Below are 20209 nucleotides of genomic sequence, written 5' to 3' on the forward strand. Positions count from 1 at the left end.
GGTGTAAACAGTTCTTTTGGTAAGAAGTTTTATGCTTTTCCTTATCAGACAAAATCCGTTTCTCTCAACAGCCTCTGCTTGTTTTTATTGCATTTTGAACAGTCAGCTCTGATTTTTATGGGCATCTTTTATTCTTGTGTTTATTAAACTTCTTCACATGGGGGTTAGAGTGAGGGATAATTTATTCTCTGGTAGTTTTTGAACTGAAGAGGCCATACGGTCTTCCTCAAATATATAACTCTGTGTCCTGAAGCGTGCCCTGTCCACTTGGTACATAGGTGTCTGGATTAAAAGGTTTTGAGAGCTGGGAAGTGTTTGCTGGGCACTTTGTTCTTTCTCTATAATGGTAAGCAAAAAGGATAAGCAAAAAGATTCCTCTATGGGAATTAAGATAATTTCAGGTGCTTTCTTCTCTGACCAGAAATTGTTTAGCAAGTATAGTCTTGTGCTTGTTCATTTCTTTTATTAGCAAGAAGATCAAGACAGCTAAATTGGTGCATCCCTGCTCAGGTGTCAAAGGGAAGGGAGTTTTCTGTAGGACAACTGGGTAGGGAAAGGCTGGGTTTATAGCAGTGGTTTCACATGCCATTAAGAATTTTTCGAATCCCTCTTAGAAGAAAGTCCCTAGCCATTCCACAGTTACCCTGCTGCTGCTCAACCCACTGGCTGGGGACAGCCAGGTTGCACAGGAGACTTCTACCTGGAACTTTTTTTTAAACCCTTGATTTTTCAGAAAGACAAAAGTTCTGAGGAAGCTGTCACATAGATTTGCTTGGAGTACCTTGAAATAGTAAATGTCGGAGTGTTATAAAGAGTGGACTTGGTAATGGATCTGTATAAGCCTCTGGCTCTGTAGGTTCCTATTGTTACTGTGTTTGGGGGCACAGCTGAGGGGAGGGATAGGGTGCCGATGTTTTTTTCTTTAAGTGTGTTAATATTGATTTTAGAAGCTCTGTGTTCCAACAATATAAATGCAAATGCCTGTAATTGGGAGCCTTGTGCAGAATTTCTCAACAGAAAACATGTTCAACTTCTCTGACAATGAAAGGAAAATAAAAAGCCGCTTATTTATTGGTGTTGGTTTGAATCCTGGATTTCCTTTCAAGTTACTTTGCAGTGCTAAATAAAATACCTAATTGCAGTGCTCACAAAATTCAAATGAGTACATTTGTTCTTCTGGTAGCTTGCGGCTATTTGCAGCCGCTGGACACCCTCAGCATTATTTTAGCACATCCATAACTCCTGGTTGTGCTATAAGGAAAAGCTGGCGCTGGGGGCAGAGGGAAGGCTTAGAAGCCCCAAATGCTGCCAGCACAAATCACTGCCAAAGTTGGAACATTTACTCGGTGTTGGAGTGGATACATGTGGGGATCTCAAGGTAACACTTAGGGATGATCAGGCTCTGATGGAAGAAAAGAAGTATCAGTGAATCTCTGCCCTGAACTCCCTCCTGCTGCTTTCCTCCACCTTTCCTGCCTGGGAAGAAGCAGTGAATGTCCTTGAATGGTGGAGATAGAGCTGAGCATGTTGAGCTCAGTGGGCTGCTGTGAAACATGAGAGAGCACCCGGCTGCCTTCCTGCATCACAGTCTCTTGGGGGGTTGTGTGTATGAGTGTCTAAGTGCTCACCGTTTCATAATAATTACTAATGAAATTCTAGATCTGTAATAACATTTCAGATATCTAAAACAAACCATATGCTTGTTAAAAAAAAAAGAGAGAGAAAAGAAGTGGAAACAGATCTACTTTAAGCCATAAATTCTTGGTAATAGAGGCCTCTTTTCTCCCCCCTTTCTGTTTATGTTTGATAGATATTTTTGTTTCTGCAGGAATGTCAACTCTTAATTTCATGATGTATCATGGGCTTAAGAAAATTGAATTTAATAAAGGCAAAAGATGAATGGCACCTTTAAAGGTCCCAACACTTGTCTTTATTAGCAGGACAAACTGCAGGGTCTCCAAACACTGCTTCTCTCCAAATGAAAGTTTAAATGAAAAGTACAGCAGTGTCACAGGTTAAATTTCATTGCAGGACTGGCTAACGTCGTTAGTGAGGAGTGGGGCTGATTTCATGGGGCTGGTATCTGTTGCCTTAGATACCAGTGGAGCAAACACTGCCAGAGACTGGAAAAGTCTCTGCTATAGGAAGCGTGCAGATAAACAGCCTTTTGGGAAAGGTTCTTTACCACTTGCTTCAAAAACTGACCCAACAAGCCCAAGAGAGTGGCTGCACTTTCTCCTGAGACACTCTAGTTGCCTCTGGGGCTCCACCCTGCTCCTGGCCATGCACTTCCCACAGACCTACAGTAATTCTGGATATTGTTACATTTTCCACATTTTTTAAGTATGGCTTTTTATTTCCTCCGTCTGTCTTAATCTGACCCTCCTGAAAGTGCTTTTTGCCTTTGGATCTGGAAGGCGAGCATGCCTTTGTGTATCAGATCAGCAGCAGGCTGTCTTTCAGTCTCACTTTGCATCCAGCCAGCTGATGGCCCCTGAGGATGTTTGTGGTTCCTTAGGGCACATCCCAGGATTGCAACACAGCCCTGCTATGAAATCCAGCCGGTGTGTGTCCTGCTCTGGAAAGGGAAATGTTTGTCTTGCCTTGCCATGAGCTTGCCTGATTCTATGATCACCCTCTGACCCTAAGGGTCAGTGAGATGCCCCAGACCAGTTTGAAAGATAGAATGGTGTTATTCCGAGGTTAAGCCTGGCTCTGTTATGGCAGCCTGTCCATTGACTTCAAACTTTGCAGTCTGTTTTCCTTCTGAACAGAAGTTTGGTGCTTTCAGAGCCTGTCTGTGGTAGCCCTTTTGAGGAGAGGATCATCTGTATCCAGCATTTCTTACTCTCTTGGGTTTCCATGGGTTCTTCTGGGTTGCTGAAGCTGGTGAATTTGGGCTGCACAACAACAGGCAATCTGGCTAATACTCAAGTGTTTGGCATGTGTCTTCCCCTTCCCTTAGAACCCCTGGGTCAAGTTTGCTCTCTTTCCTGGGAAAACTTGGTGACTCCCAGTGGGGTGGTATGGCAGTAGGGAAGGATGTGCCCAGCCATCTGCTCGGCCTCATCCAGCACAGCATGCACAGGGAGTGGCACAGCGGACCACAAGGAAATGCTTAAGCCATGCGTCCTGTGCAGCTTCACTGCTCAATGTCTACACCTGGGCACTTCCACACTGTTAACACTTTATTTGATTTTTACATTTTTTTCTCAATTTCCATCTCAGCAGCATGCTGCTGTGCCCCTGCTGCACTGGGGAGCTGCTCTGCTCTGTCTCTGGGCTGTGCCCACCATGGAAATTGGGTGTTTCTCCTGGCTATTTAAATTATCTGTTGTTTCCATTTACCCACCCAGCTTCTTGCCCTCCCGCTGCCTAGTGGGGTGGTGATGTCATCAGCTCATATGTGTAACCTCACGATAATTTCCGCCTGCAGGTCATGAGGGTTGCAACCCTGGTTCAAAAAAGTGTGTTAGTTCCTCTGCAGCGGCTGCATTTTTCACATGCTAATTTTACTCACAGGAGTTGGATTTTTTTTTCATTTTTTATTATTTCTTATTTGTCTCTTCCAGATGTTTTCAGGCAGTTTTTTTGTTGTTAAACTAATTCCGTTCATGTTTTAAAAATTTATGAAAGCACTAATAAAAATGTCAAAGTGGTAAAAATGTTAGCTTTTGCTCTGCTTTGATTAAATTTTGCAAACTGTTTTTGAATATTAAAAAGCAATATTTTTTTTATTCTCTCTCCCTCTCTGTGTTTTTCTCCAGAAGTGATTTGAGAGGCTTGTTGCATGGATATCACTCAGCAGGCTCATTTGCACTCCAGAACCTTGGTGCCATGGATCTCTATTAAATAACATAGACAAATTATTCTTTAAAGACACCAAACAAATTGTCACTTCTCCTCTTACATTAAACTAGAAGGAAGAAAGGGAGTGGAGAAGGAGGGGGGTGAACACAAAGGATTTTATCGCTTTTATTCAGTGGGCGGCTTTTTTAATTTCATGTATATTTTTTAATAATTGAGAAATCCATCGCAACTGGATTTGTTTAAACTTTTTATTAACAGGTTCATGTAAATTTTTGATTGCTGATTATTCAAATAATTGAACATTCTTCTGATGAAGGAATGTTTTTATTTCCCTATCAGCATAAATTGGCTACAAAGAGGAAAATGAAGCAGGGCTTGCTACTGTGCTGTATCCCATAGGGATGGATTTGGAGGGAGCTTTCAGCTCCTCTTCTCAGTCTGTTGGAGGAGGGCAGTCCTCCTCAGCCTCTCCAGAGAAGGAAGTGCTTCATGCAGTAGTCCCTGTTGTCTGTGTGATGGTGTCTTCTAAAAGGATGGTGGCTGGAAAGGTTGAGACTGGTCTTGGGGAGGGCACATCCTCTGCGATGTCCTTGCTAAACAGCTGTGAGCCCATTGCAAGTACAGCTTCATATTCCCCGGGTAGCACATGGGAGTGGTGTGAGACCACCTCCCTTAGGTTCAGCTTCGGCAGCTGCAGTGCTGAGCACAGAGACTTCCTTGCAGCCTGTCCTGGCTGTGATGAGCATCAGCACCATCCTCATCTGTTCTGGGAGTGTTGGATGTGCTCTGTGCTGTGGCATCACCTTCCCACTTCTGCAGAGCTTTGTGTTGAGTTTATTTTTGTTTGGGACTATCAGGCCACCTTGCTAGATGGGATAATTTCCAGCTTCATTTCTTGTTTGTTTTAAATGAACAGCTGCTTTTCTTTTTGCCCTATTCAGGAAATCATCGAATTCCCTATCCTGAAGCTGAATGGCAGGACGATGGAGATCGAATCCACCTTTCACATGTATGTTCAGCCTGTGGTGCATCCCCAGCTTACGCCCTTCTGTACAGAGGTAAAGTGCAAAGGTTCCCTGGTGCTCCAAGAGTCTCTCTGGGAAGCAGGTTTCCATTGCACCGGGGACTCAGGTCGCCTCTTCATGGTGCAGCTGCAAGGCAGCGTGTCATGCCAGCCTTGAGTTAATGACAAAGAGAATAATTTTTTGTTACTGCAGTAGTGTGTAAAGGCCTCAGTTTGGATTCATAAATAACTCTAGCTGTGATCTGCTAACTAAGATAATTGTATTTACAGCTAACAGATGTCTCCATTGGGTGACCACCAAATGAACACACTCATGTTAGCTGATGTTCAAAATCTTGTAACCTCTTTATGAGCTCTTGCGATTTGGCTGTTCTCCTCTGTGGTGGGGAAGGTTGAAGAGAGCATGGACTGAGGAAAAACAGTGCTGTGCAGATGTGTGGTTCAGAGGCAGTAAATGACTCTCCTGTGGGCCTGCATTTTAGGATTTGGGGAGTCCTTCAGAGTGGTAGGATAATTCATGTTTGTATTTTTAAGACTTTCTTTTTGATGTTGTAATTGTGGGCCACTTGAAACGATTGATGGAGAAGAAATGATTGCTCTTTACTTGCTTACTCTGCTGAGGACAGCTGCTCTTGAGCTGTGTCCACCTTTCCCCAGATATGGAATGAAGGTGGTAAATGCAATCCCTGAGGGTTCAGAGGAGTTGAGGAGCAGGGGTTTGGTTTTGTTGTTGATTTGTGGGGGTTTTTTTAGGTATTTTTTAATTCAACCCAAAAAGTTAACTGTTTTTCCAAGTGTGTTTTCCCTCCTTGCCATAATCATCCAAAGAAACTTTAAGTACCTTTTGCTTTGAGCTTTTTTTTCCTGTCAGTCCACTGGTTCAATTTTGGCCAGCTCAATGACTAAAATACTGACTGTGAGAATCAGTGTATTCAAGTTCTTCATTCTGTCCTTGTCTTGTCATCAACACTATGGTGTGTTTTCCCCTACCTCTATGGCTACAGGCTTAAGCCCATGGAAGGCTTGTCCCACCTGTACTAGCCTGATGAAAAATGACTCCTCTGTGTTAGGTGGAGTCCCCTCCAGAACCAACCAGCCCCTTCCATATTTTCACATTGTAAAAACAAACACTTATTTTTATTCTCCTGTAACTCAAAACCATCTGAAGGTATTTTATTTAAACTTAAAAAAAAAAAAAAGACTAAGCACAGAAAACGTTATTCCCCAGAGAAGAGCTTTCAGAAAGCTATAAATGTGTGAGAACAGAGGGTTATAATGGAAATGGTTTTGCAACCTTAGTGCTAGAAGGCTGGGCAACTACTTTGGCTGTCCTTATCCCCATGAGACTTGCTGGACATATGCTTTTACAAATGTGATAAATCTCACAGTTTGCACCTGATCTTTGCTAAAGACAACGTCATCTTCTAGAGCTGAGCCCAAAATGTTGGCCTTGCAAGTCACCTAAATTCTGGAGAGAAGCTGTCTCATTAACTCGCACCAAACCTCCTTTTTCTGGAAATCTCTCCATTGCGTCCTTTCCCCTGTTTCTAAAGACTGCACTTCTGTTCTTGCCCAAGAGCCTGCATGACTTGCTTGGTGCATACTTGTGGTTCAGCTTCGTGAGCTGAACAGAGCCTCCAGCTTGCTGCAATCTGGGGATATTCAGAGGTTCTGTAGATGATGACCTTGTGACCAACAGTCAGCCCATCTAATTCTTCTGTACTGCAGTGGTGGTTTCTTCGTTTTCTCTTGCTCCAGGGGGTCTGGAACAGATGTTTGTGCTTCCTGTGTGGAACCTTGAAGCAAGTGAAGCTGAGCGTGTCTGTGTGTTTGTAATGGCTCTGCTTTTGCAGGATGGGCACAGGTGTCCCAGATCAGCATTCTGCTGCAGACTCTGCTGTGTACCTCGGTCTGGCATCATGTCCAGAGTTGGGTGAAAATGGGCAGTATTGAGGCCAGCAGGCAAAATGATTGCAGAATCCCCCCCAGGGGATTGCAGTCCCCTGGCCTGTTGCAGGGGGCTGCCAAGAGGTCCAAGAGTGGGATCATGGCTGGAGGTTTAACTTGACTTGTTCCTGGGGCCTGTGTATGGGGCTGAGTTTGAAACCCTACCCTGAGAGCCACTGGTGAACATTACTAAACAGTGGGGTGCTGCTAGGTAGGTGCAGAGATCATCCCTGTGCCACTGGTGTAGGTTCGCTTTAGACCCCAGGGACACAGCCAGGATGTGCTCTTGCAGAGCTGCTGCCTGAACTGCTCCAGCACTTGTTATCGACTTTCTGCAGGTTTATGTTTTTTGAAAAATACTAATTTTGCTAAATGCCAGTAAAGGGCTTTGTCTAGACACCTCTACTTACAAAGGTTGAGATTTATTGGCCTCTTTGTCTACAAAGAAAGACCAGGCCTGATTATCAGATGGTACACCAGAGACAAGTGCTTAGGTAATCAGAAAACTGTCTTGGAGTAGAAATACAATGATTTTCTAGATAAACTCTCTAGGAAAAGCACTGGTGTTGACATTACATAGGAGCCTGTCTGCTGTGCTGCTGATTTCCCCTCTTTCCTCTGCCTTTGCTAAGCAGTAGAACTGCTTGGTGTAGACTCTGTGTTGGAAGGGTTACTGGCGTTGTTTGACATTACTCCTTGGGTTTGGATTACCTCTTCCATCCCTCTTCCTTCTTGGAGACAAGCGTGGGAAGGTGCCTGGAAGGGTGGAGAGCTTGTTGCCTCCCTCAAGACATCGCTTTGCTGACCTTTTGGTGTGTCTGTGCTCTCCCCTGGCTGTAGGATGTTTCTCCAACTCCCCACATCAATGGCCAGGAGCTGTCTTCCAGTGCTGGCTCACTCTGAGACCTCATCTTGTCCCCTTTCTCCTGACCTGCTTCTGTAAAACAACAGGTCGTGAACCTTGGTTATTGTGAGGGGTGAGCTGAATGCTTAGGCAGAGAAGTTGTTAAAAGCTGTTATTAGGTGTATAAAGCTCATCATGCCTTTTTGGAAGATGCAGATGATTTTTCTGGTGCCCAAGAAAATTCTTGCCAGGAGTTTAAGGAGAGGTTCCCTCTATATGCAAGGTGCTTGTACAGATCTTTTCACAATACTTTGCTCTCTTTTTATGACTAATTTTTATTGATTTTTTCCCTGAAGGAATAGCCAATAAAAATACAAAAAGATAAAGGCATTATAGCTTTCTATGTTCCCAAGTACCTCATGCTTCTTGGGATAACCAGTGAAATTTACAATTGTGCAGTTTTATATTTTCATACTTTTTCAAAGCTGCAAGACCAGATAATGCTGCAGAGATCCAATGCACTAGGTTGGATGTGGCAGATGGACATAACTGATAGCAAAAAATATCAGAAAGAATGAGAGAGTAGAAATCTGATCCAGTTTGAGTACTCTGACCTGTATTGAAATGTACCTATGGAACAAATACATTCCTTTGTATTCATGTGTGTGATTTCTGCAACATGAATCTTGTGCGTGTATGCTTGGTGATGTGTCCTTGTACAGACAGGCTGGTACTTTGCTTGGCCTGGCAGGGAAGGACAGAAGGAGTTTTGGGCAAGAATAAGCAGTGACTCTTGGTGGCACCTCTGCATCCACCTTCATATCCCTCCCTCCTCCTGATGGGAAATGTCTGGATGAGGCCATTATACCCTCTCCTCCCATGGCATCAAGGGTGCAGTGCTCCACAGATACAGTCCTGAGGGTGCCTGGAACAGCAGAAATCATTTGCATCAGCACTGGCTGAGATAGTGAAAGGTTGCCTGTCATACTTAGCACAGAAAAGACTTGGACATCTTGAAACAGGTTCAGAGGAGGGCCATGAAGATGAGCAGAGGGATGAAACACCTCTTCTGTGAGGAAAGGCTGAGAGCTTTGGAGTTGTTCAGCTTGGAGAAGAGAAGACTCCTAAGAGACTTTATTGTGACCTTTTAGTACTTAAGAGGGCCTATAAGATAGACTTTTCAGCTTGGCCCCATTGTGACAGGACAAGGAATAATGACTTTAAACTAGTCAACTAAGTGTACAAAAAAAGATTTTTACATTGAGGGTGGAGAAACAGTGGCACAGGTTGCCAAAGAGGTAACATTCAAGGTCAGGTTGGATGGGGCTGTGAGCAGCCTGATCTAGTTGAAGATGTCACTGCTGACTTGCGAGGGAGGTTGGACTGGATGAACTTTAAAAGTCCCTGCAAAAACAAACTATTCTATGATTTTGTGTTCCTTTCCAAACACACCTTTCAGTCACTTCCAAAAATTTGGGTTGAGCTGCTGCCTGAAAGGCAGAAAGCAATAGGTGAGCTGTCCACCTGTGCCAGAAGAATACATGGAGAGAAAGATGGCAAGAAAAGCAAAAACCATGTCAGTGAGCTTTAAAAACTGCTGTAAAGAGCCATGCATTAGTTCCTCAAATCTATTTGCTTCTCAGAGTATGGAAGTCTGTAGGTAGCAGCTGTTAACCCAATTAAAATAGAGATTAATATAAAAACAATTTCTGAAATATAAGAGAGTGTCTGTGTCCCTCCACTTTCCTAAAATTCCACTTCATAATGGCTTGATGAAGTTGAGAAACACACCTAGAGGAGCTCTACATTCTTAAAATTAAAATACTTTCCCTAAAAGGTATGTATTGCCATTTCATGGGAGTCACTATGAGAAAATAATTTTTCCACTTACAGTTTATTCAGTGAGTCAGGTATTTGGTATTCATTAAATGTAATTACAGTTTAATTGGAGTTAAATGTAATTTCTTTTTCTATCCTCCAAGTTCAGTGCTGTAAGCCAAGCAGTCAAAGAAACAGAGATAGAAACCATTTAGCTTCCTTCAGTTGCCACATACTTAATAAAGCAGAGCCCTCTGGTTTGTGAGAGGACTTATGTTGTACGAGTAGGGGTTGAGCTGGTCTGTGTGGAAGAGTTACTCCTGGGTGATGGTGGGGCCATCAGTATCTCTCAGCTGGGTGTTATAGCTTCCAGAGGCATGGATGCTTCTAGGTTGTGCTTGACCTTTATTTTATGAAAACGTGTGAGACGTGTAGCTTCAGGAAAGTGCCATATGAAGTGAAATCCCATAGTGTGCAGTTGTTTTAATAATGATTTTTTTAATTACTTGGGTGCATTGATGGCAAGCTACTGAACTACGATATTCAATATGTTAAAAGACAGTTTTGTCACTTGGAAGGCAGACAGAAAAATTATCTGTTTTCCATGTGCCTCAAGCTCTCCTGGGCAGACACAGGCAGAGGCCCATGAGACTGCATCTTTTAATGCATGTGTTTAGCTTTGAACAGCTGAGCAGTCTAGGAGCAGTCAGTAGGAGTATCTATTGGCAGGATCTCTTTTAAGGAACCTACTGGAAAGCAGACTAGACAGGGCTCTGGAAGAAAGTGCTTTTCTTCAGATTTCATTCCATTATTTTAAATACAATTTTGAACTGCTGAGGAATGCTGTGATGGACTATGGGAACATGCACTTGCTGTCTGCCCAGCTCAGGGGAGGATGACTGGGTCCACTCCAGGTCTCACTTACTAATACTTCTCTGTTTGGTTCATCTAACACTGAAATTTTGGTGTCACTGTGATAGCAGAGGAATGTTCAGAGACCTTGGTAGTTACTGCTGCCTGTGTACATCGAGGCAACACCAAAATTGCTGAAGGGCATGTTGAAAAAGGGCTGGTACATGACACTGCTCCCCAAGTGGACCCTTCCATGCTGAGAATTTGCAGTTTTGTGGTGTGGGTAGGAGCCCTGCTACATTTCTGTGTTTGAGATGAAGCTGTGCCCTTGCCTGTGGCTGGGGAGCTACCAGGGTCACTTTGCTGTGGCTGGTTCCTCATCAACACCCATATGGGTCACAGGAGCATGTTTTGGTTGCAGAAAGATGGACAGGAGAGTAGACCTCTCTAATGATCTTTTGAGTGCTGCTCTGGTGACTGCTTTCCATTTGTCTCTGTTTCAGCTGACTGGGATTATTCAAGGCATGGTGGATGGGCAGCCAAGCCTCCAGCAAGTGCTTGAGGTAAGCAGAGTAACCTTTAGTTCTCAAACTCTGACCTCTGGTCTTGTAGTCCCCTCTTCATCTCTTTCCCTGCACCCTCCCCTTGCTGAGAATCGAACCGCGTAATTTGACTATGATTACAGCTTCATTAGAATAACATTTGCTGTCACACTGGTGACACACTGCTGAGATTATTGAACCATTGATCTGTCATCTCCAGCTGTTCATGTCAAGGGTGCTGACAAGATATCCAAACTCCTGCCAGTAGATAGGAGAAGAGGCGATTCTTTCTTGAGCCAGTTTTAAAGCATCAAGACATTGCTCAAGACCACTGCTCCTGGAGATTCTGCTTTCATTTCTTTTCCCCTCCCATAGCATTTATTAAATTATTTTTTCTACCTATTTAAATGCTAAATAATATGCTATAGAAAGAAAATGCCTCTGAAATCTAATCTAAAGGATGTGTGAATGCAGTACAGCCCTAATAATACCTTCTGTTTAATGTGGAATTCCTAGAGCATTTAAGGCTTAATTAGCTTGGAAGTATTTCTCCATCAATAGCTTTCATTGGTAGTCAGATAGTGAAGGAAACCTCCTCAAGCAGAGCCTGCTTGGGCTGCTGGTTGGTATTTGATGCGTTGTCTCTGTCAGTATTTCCATGGCTCTGTTGCCTAATTGTTCCTAATCAGAAAAATTGCAACAATTGTTTATCTGAGGAAATCAAATTAAAGGTGTTAAAATCCTCCATGGAGACAGCACTTGACGGGCATTCACATCAGGGAGTTTAGAAAGCTTACCACTGCTGTCCCCAACTCCAGGCAGGTTCATGTGAGACTGACTGGGAGATCCTGTCAGCCAAAGGGAGTGTGGCTGAGATGCTGGATGCTGCTTTTCTGGGGAGTTTTACTCAGAGGGAAGTTGTACAATCAGTCACAGGAAGAAGCATCGACCCCTGGCAGGAAAGGCTGTGTCAGTGACATGAGGGTGAAGATGGTGCTCTGCAGAGGTGGTGCCTCACATCCGTGCAAACCCCCAGCTATCCAGGGAGCATATAGCAGTCTTGCTTGTCCATAAACATATGGATGCATGTACCTGTTCTCCCCAGGAGGGAGAGCCCTCTTTTCCTGGGTGAATGTAGATCACCACTGGAGTATTCCAGAAAATTACTCATTCTGTTTCTATGGAAGCTTCTTAGAGTGTGGAAACAGTTATGTAGATTTTTTTTTTTTTTTTTTGGACAGAAAAGGTGTTCATACAGCAGCATGTTTCTAGGTTAAAATGAGATTCAGGTCAGGCAGCTTCTGAGGCATGCTGGTTTACTCAGGAGTCAAAGGTGTCAAGCAAGGGAAAAGAGGAGGGATTTCTGGGAAAATGCTGCTAGTGAAGTTGCTTAATAACAGTTGATTGCCTGCCACTGCAAGCTTTTGGGCATGCCATTTGCTAGTTTTAGCTGGAATAAGTGTCTATGCAGGGCTTCTAGTCTAGGTTAGTTTCTTAATCCCTGAGGAGGATTGCATCCTCCAGGTTAACATGGCCCAGGACCCAAAACATCTGTGGGAAGTTGATCAGGAATAGTGGATCCACTTTAAATGCACACTACTCTGAACAAGCACTTCTTCAGAACTGTAAGAAGGAAGGAAGGATCCAGCCTGGAGAGGAAGGGGACACCTGGCTTTGCTTGTTTCTGCCACACAGTGCCTGTGTGTGCCCAGCCCTTCCATTTTTTTCCCCTTCCCATATCCCCCTGGTTCTGTATGAATTAGTGTGTGTGAGAAATGCTGTAGGGGAAGGATGCCATCTCAATATACCTGTCTTTTCTCCTCGCTGGAGGGGACAAAAGTTGTGTTTCCTACGAGCCTCTTTGGTACAGGGAGAGGAGAAATGCCAGGTAGCAGCACAGTTGTATAGTCCCATTAACGCTGCACAACTTTCATCCCTCCACAAGCAGAGCTGCTGCGGTGTCTGATAAGATCATCTCTCCTCTGGTTGCCTGATGTCTCCTATCAGAAATCTTCAAAGGTCCAAACGTGCTGTTGTTGAGATGGCAAGCAAAGAGAGAAGAGAGAGAGAGAGGTTGGATAAGATCACAATTTTCTTCTCTCTTGATTGCAAGCAGCTTATCTGAGTTTAACTCTTGTGGCTCGGCCTGTCTCTGCAAAACTCATCCCCTTTTCTTGCCTTCTTTCAGAGGGTTGACGAGTGGATGGCAAAGGAAGGCCTCTTAGATCCCAGCGTCAAGTCGATTTTTGTGACCTGTGGAGACTGGGATTTGAAAGTGATGTGAGTATGGGAGGGGAGGGAGATTTTCCTGGGCTTTATTGCTCCATGCTTGCTTGTAGTGCATATGTCTTTGTCCTTGCAAGCCTCCAACTGTCCCTAGTCATTGTTTCTTAGTGAAATTGTTGTTTGCCATGCATAATTGGGAGAGGAGAGATGTTTCAGAAGACAGGTAGGTGCTGGGCATGGTGCAAGATCACTGCCTAGGATATTCCCTATAGTGAGTGAAGCCTTCCAGAACCCCAAGAAAAGTATAAACTGGAGCTTTGTGATGTTTTGCCTTTTACCCAATATACTTTCCAAAGGGCTGGATATTTCTGAGTGCATACGTGGATGATCAAGTGATGATCCGTACCTGACTTCCTGCATTTAAGAGTTTTGCTGTCATCTTGGCACGGTAATTCAATGTGAATCACAGAGTAGTCTTTGGAACAGAATACAAGCAGAATACAAGCCAGGTCTGGCATGCTCCAGTGGTGTTCTTATCGTTAAGGTCATCTTCATCAGCTGGGTGAATATCTGGCAAGTGCCAGGTGGGGTCCTGCACTGGGATCTGCAAATGTTAGTGTATGTGCATGTTTTGTTAGAAAAATAGCTGGGCCACAACCTAGAAATGTTACCGTAAGAATGGAACTAAATGTCCAAAAATTAAGTTAGTTCAATCTCCAAAATGTTTGTAGATCAGTGTCTTATAGAGCTGAATTCCCTTGGATTTGTATAATCTTGCTTCAGCTTTTCATTTCCCTGTGGTGCTGGATAAAGATTCCTGTTGTTATCACACCAGTAAAGCATGGGCTTGACACATCCCATCCTAAACTGACAGCCACAACTCGTTAGTAGTGTTACTTGGTTTTCACTGTGACATTGGTTTCCCCAAGCTGGAAGCCTAAATAACTACACATAGTCTAGGAGCAATCAGCACCAGTTCTTCCCTGACAAGTAGTCTTTGCAGAGTGGCAGCTCCTTGCCTTTTCTTTGTGTAATTAGTGAAACATGAAATATGGGGTCCAAAGCTCAGCACAAGCACTAGTGGTGATGAGAAATTGGCTCCAGACAGAAACAGAGGGGTGGTATTTGAATTTTTGAGTCAGGATCTCAGTCTTTGCTCAGGCTGTGTCCAAGGCTCATACATATTGCAAGTTCCTGTGTTAGTTGCTTAAATTAGGAGTGAGTTATTTTTCATTATATATCATGTTTAAGCTTCTGTTAGAGACCAGTTGCTGTGCTAAACTTCTGTTTCTCATGTGTTCTATTTTCTCTGTTCTTCACTCCTGTATTGCTGTTGTGAGAATCCAATTTACCACTTTGTTGAGGGTTGTGAGAAACAGTTATCTTTGCTCCAAGCCCATCTTTCCATCGCTTTCACAGTGGGCTGACAAGATTCCCAGGTAATGACATCCTAACTTGGTGTTCATATGGAAAGAACAACCTGGATGTGTTGGGTGGCTTTTTATTTTTTTTTTTCTTCAGAGCTCTACAGCGGGCAAATAGAGGTAAAGATGAGCCCCATTTGTGGTGAGCCACAGGGGTTGTGAGGTGAGCTGGCTCAGAGGGACATGCTGTTCTGAAGTGGAGATACACTCACTATTCACCGTTTGCAGTGGTCTCCCGCATGGATTGTCCCTCACTAGTCAGCTGGAAAAGAAGACTCCACTCCTGACCATGAGGTTGTTGAGAGTGGTTCATTTCTCCCTCTTCCTTTTAAATTTTTTTTTTTAAACCATTAACTCCAGAATTCAATCCTGAAGCATCTTCAGGGCAAAGCAGAAAATACATTCTGTGTTTCCAAGCACATGGGTAGCAGGAGTCTGGCTGCAGCCGCCTGGTGAGTAACAGCACATCGTGCTGCTCCATCGCCGATTGGGTGCTGCAGCGTGCAGCATCACATCTGATTAGCACCATGCCAGTGGATGAGGCTCGAGTGAGGACTCCCTGCCAGCTCTGACTTGTCTCATTTCCCATTACTTTTATCCGTCACCACAAATGCCGAGTCTCCCTCCTGAACTAATTAAGTTTGCGTGTGTTTAGACACATTGCCAAATAGGGTTTAGCAAAGCAGAACTGAGCATCTCTTTTTAAAGAGAGAAAGCAGAGAGCTGAAACAAGGCTGCTCAGACAGGGAGACAGAGCCTCAGAGACATGGAACATCCATGAGGTATTCCAGGGATTCACTCCATGCTTCTCTACAAGACCTGTGGTGTATCTGATGCCCTTTGCTACCACGTTGAGACCACACACTGGTACAAAAGGCACTAGGAAGGGAGGTGGTGCTGTTTGTCCACATTTGGAGGAGTGTTGTTGGAACATTGCATGGTAGAAACCTGGCTGGGTTCCAGAGGAATGAGGACACTGAGGTGAGTGCAGTGCTTCCTGGCTTAAGGAGCCACAACTTGTGACAAGTTTATTCCTAACTCTACCCTTTCTTTTCTCAGCTTCCTTAGTAATGACAGCTGCTTGCATAGCTGCAGTCCTCTTACCCAGATCTTGAGTAGTTTGGAGTTCTTGTCTTCCACTGTCCTTAGCTTGGCTGGTAAACCATGCACCTTTGTTCCTGACTTCTCCAGCAGTGACCTGGGCATTTAGTTTGGCTTCTGTCTACATGTGCTGTTCTAGAGCTGAGATATGGTGTCTTCTGAACTGGTCTGTCTACTGTGAGGACTTCTAGTAGATACCACTGGTAGGTGCCAGGGAGGCACAGTGGAATGAGCAAGCTGGATGTGAGGAAGTGGCTGTAACAAGGAGGAGGAATCTTCAAGCCTGTCAGTGTTGGATATAGGGATAAGGTGGGGAAATAGCCCTGCCTAAGCCAGGAGTTGCAATGTGTGTAGCATTCCTAGCTCAAAAAAAAAAAAAACACCAGAGAAATGGTGATTATCAGGGTGCTGCTCTCTGCTGATGGTGACTGGCACTGCTGAGTCTGCAGGATTCAAGATGTAAACTCAGCTGCTAAAGGATCCGTAAAGCTTCTGCTTGGCTCAGGGATCTTCAGGAAATGAGGCACTGTGTGGCTACAGACTTGATTGCTCTGGAACACTGGAGCTTTCTTGGCAGACCACAGAGCTGTTTGTCTGTCTTCTCTCAGACAACAGGGAGCACTAGTCACAAGGAGCTGGGTGCCCAGAACAGGAAGCTCTTCTACCAAAGGCTTTGTCATGGGTGTGGTGCACCATCAGAAGGTGCACCTGTTGGAGGGATTTGGTTGCTGCTGGAGAGAGTCCATTGTGTGAGAGGGCTCCTAAATGGAGCGCTGATCCTCTGCTGGCTGTGCTTGGATCAACCTGCTTTCAGTTCTTGGTGTGTGTGAATCAGGCTGGAGTTGGGGAGACAGCAGCTCTCCTGCCAGCCCTCCCCTTCCCTCTTGTTAAGATGCAATTTCTTTAATGAGGAAAACCTCTTGAGTAGGAACATCACCTTTCTTGAAGGCTTGTCCTGACAAGGCAGTTCAAGCCGACAGAGTCGCATATCAACTTCAGCAAATATCAGTCACTCATTACAGAGACTCTTCTCCCCCCCACCCCCCAGCAACACCCTCATTCCCAGACAAGGGAATGAATCACACTTCTGCTCTTGAATACATCATGACAAGTCATGGTTCTAATGAGAGAGGGCCATTCATTCTGGGTGGAAAGTTCCCTGTGTCGACTCAGAAATGTTATTAATTAAAGAGAGCTACCTGAAGCAAAAGATGAAAGGAGCACCAGACCTGCCAAGCTAAAATACGAGTGGGGATACAGCCTTGTTATACACACGGTCCTCAGGCCTCTGCATGCTCAGTGGGAGGATTCCTTTAGCCTGTTGCAAGGAGCTATAGTCCAAGTTTAACAGCTCCAGGGATGGATTTAGATACCTGATGTCGTCTGCTTTAGTGCTTGGACCTCATTCTGCACCTAGGTTGGAACTGACACTAGTCATTAAGCAAATAGCATTGATGTGGCATTGGGTGGCGAGGGTAACGTGCCTCTGAAGGGGCTGAGGGAGCTGCTGACTGCAGGAGACGGGTTTAGTGGAAAAGAGGGTACTTAGTATCTGCCAGAGTTGAGCCCTTGTAATATAAGCTCTTTAGTGTAGTTTATCTCTGCTGAAATGTCAAATTGCTTTCCCCTGTGTGTGGAACCAGTTTGTGGGCTCTTAAACACAATGTGAATTAATCTTGGCAATGAAAGAGGCATTTTTACCATGTGTTCATAGATACAGAGTTGAAATACAGTGAGGTTAAGTGAAATGCCTGTGGCTGTGCAGGCAGGCAGAGGCAGAGCTGAAGTCTTATGTCCCAAATCTCAGATGTCCCAAATCTGCACCATAATGTCAGAAGCATCAGTTAATCCTTCTCCTTCCAGATTTGGATTATTCTGTAAATGTACTGAGCATAGCCAAAAGTACATGTAGGCTTTGGTCTATATAACTCTGACATGAAGGTGCTTTAACTGCACTTACTGTGGCTGATCAGAGCATGCTAATTTATGTCTCCACAGGAAACTACTGCTCAGAAGTTTTTTATTTTCTTAAATAAGTGTTAAAAGGCAAGTACTCTCTAATATAGTGATAAAACATAGTGAAGTGTCTTGAAATGTTTATAGCCCTTGGTGCTCTTCCTAGGTTGGATATTAGTAAATTCTGAGCAGTAAATTATACCATTGCTTAATTTTGTCTTACTGTTTTAATTCTTTCTTGCAAGTTACACAGACTGGGAGGATTCTTGTCTTCTCCAACCAGCTCCAAATGTGTCAATGGGTTGCTCTTTCCAGGCTTCTGTCCTGGATGTTTTTGAGATCAGAATTAGGTCATGAATAGAAAAGAATTGTTGGTGTTAGTGTCCTCTGTATATGCTGTTCTTTATCACAGGACCAGGAGGGGGCCAGTAGCCTCTATCTCAGAGAGAAATTGCAGATGGCCACTGACTGGAGTGAGTGGGAACACTTGGGTAGTCATGAGGAAAGGCAGGAGAAGGTGTGGGGTGGGCTGGCTGTGTGGCAGCAGGGCAAGAGGTATGTTCAGAGTTGAGAGTAACAAGAAAGATCTGGTAACTGAAAGATAATGTAGTCATCTGCATTTAAAGCTGATAAAACAATTACTTTCCAACTAAGATCTTTAGATTAGCTTGGTGGTGTTTTTTTTAGTTTTTTAGTTTTGGGGATCATTTTGCTGAACAAGCCTATGCTGTATCTCTTCACATTGGCTGAACAAAGACTGTGGTGTGAACTACAGTGAAGGGATGGGACTGAATATCCAGGGTCAGGAACCTTTTGAGTCAGCTTTGCTGATGGAGTTGTTCATGTAATTACATCCTAAAGTGCTTTGCCAGAGGTAAGCAAGGGAGCCTTGTGAGCACTTACAGGGAATAGCACTGACCCCATTCACTTCTGTGACCCTGCAGTCCAGCTTTTTGTTTTTAAAGAAAATGATATCACTTATGCAAAAAAAATTTGGATTTTAAGATTCCCTCTCTGTACACTCTTATTTAAAATTAATATACCAGACTTGACTTTTGTTATCCTTATGTGCCAGTTACCCTGGCTGACTCCTGTTCTTGTCTTTATTTGAAATAATTGGTAACTTGCTTCTGCAAGTTACATTGTCCTAGATGCCTGGGAATGTCTTTGGGTTAAGTTTTGGATATTAAATCTTTGCATAGGGATCATCGTGCAATGGACTGTCACGTTCAGGTCTATTCCTTATCTGGCACATCATAGCAAAGACATTTGCCAGAGTCAGGGCCGTAGTGGCTACAGATTTACTGAGCTGTGGTGCCCAGTGGACTCTGGTGAGCAGGACTCTTCTACCTGGGAATTAAGACTAAAGAAGCTGGAAGCAGCATGAAAGACGCTGGAGAAACTTAGAAATAAATTTACAGTGTAGGGGAGAGTGAGACAGGCATTGCATCATGTACTTTATTTCCAGCACTGAACCTTTGGGATGGAGTAATAAGTGGGTAGAATTTTTACCCCTGGGTAACTTAACTCAAGCTGTTTGAAAACAGTCACACTGAACTGGATGTAAATCAATGGTCTCAATGTCATCTACTCACAGAGTAGGGAACCATAATTCCCTCTGCACCAGGAATCACTAGGGTGAATTCTGTGTCCAGGGTTTTAGTGAATTCAGGCAAAATGGTTTCAAAATCAATGGATCTATAATGGGTACTTGGTAAATGGGTACCTAGCCTCTGTCTGTATGAGAGCCCTCTAATAGCAGTTCAGGATTGTGGTGATTCTGTGCCTTGGGGAGTTGATAAGCTGGTTGTCTTGGGACTGCAGAGGACGATCACTGGAGGGCTGGAGGGCTATTTGCCATCTGAATTTTGTTGTTGGTGGCATGTGTGAAAAACAGGATTAGCTCCACAAAATGTTCATTTCCTCTTAAAATAGCTTAATTTTTCTAGTGTTAGACAGCCATAGGGTTTCCTTCTGGGTCTGAAATGTCAGCTTCCTTTGGATCCCAGCTCTTCTTACTTTGCAGCTGAAGCAAAGCAGTTGTGTGTTGGCACCAGTGCTGCCCTCTCAGTGGCTTGGCTGGGAGGGATGTGCTTATGGCTTCTTTGCCTAGAGAGCTCTGCTTGAAGAATACTACCGGCCTGGGAACAGCATCCTTCCTCTTTCACTTGCTCTACTGTGTGAATCTATAGCTTTCTTGAAAATGTTTTATTTTGTTGGAATGTTTGTTTCCTGTTGGGAGCCATTTTCCTGGATGGGTTCAGTCCCTTTCCTCTTGAAGCTCCTGGCTGGCAAAGACCTACTGGGCCATCTTGAGGTCATCCCTGGTATTTTTCCTTCAGCATATTCTCATGTGCCTTGTCCAGTGACACTCTCTATCCTCAGGAGTGGATGATGGGGTCTGTGCAGGACTTGGGAGGACAGTGGAGCTGCAGACTAACTTTTTGAGCTGAATCTATTTCATGTGGGAATCATCTTTTTCCGTGTTTGGCCCAGGTGCTGCCGTCGGCAGCCTGGCACCCCAAAGGCAGTGTCACGTGCTCAGACACTGATGTGGACCAGGTGTTAGTAATGATGTGAGGCATATGGAGGTGGTAGTAGAAGAAAGCAGAATAGAGAAGTCTGTGGGAAGAAGACAGAGGAAGCAGGGCGATGTCCTGTCAGG

General features: G+C 44.2%; 1 protein-coding gene across 3 annotated transcripts in view; it reads left to right on the plus strand.

The window, feature by feature from the left end:
- ERI3 (ERI1 exoribonuclease family member 3) overlaps nt 1-20209 on the plus strand; it is a 129816-nt gene that overhangs the window by 18803 nt on the left and 90804 nt on the right. For all 3 annotated transcript variants that reach the window (XM_053951065.1, XM_053951067.1, XM_053951066.1), the window contains exons 3-5: nt 4752-4868; nt 10799-10858; nt 13026-13117. In XM_053951065.1, coding sequence (XP_053807040.1) covers nt 4752-4868; nt 10799-10858; nt 13026-13117 — 269 coding nt within the window. The remainder of the gene's footprint in view (nt 1-4751; nt 4869-10798; nt 10859-13025; nt 13118-20209) is intronic.

This window comes from Vidua chalybeata, chromosome 9 (genome assembly GCF_026979565.1).
Source record: "Vidua chalybeata isolate OUT-0048 chromosome 9, bVidCha1 merged haplotype, whole genome shotgun sequence".
NCBI classification, from domain to species: Eukaryota; Metazoa; Chordata; class Aves; order Passeriformes; family Viduidae; genus Vidua; species Vidua chalybeata.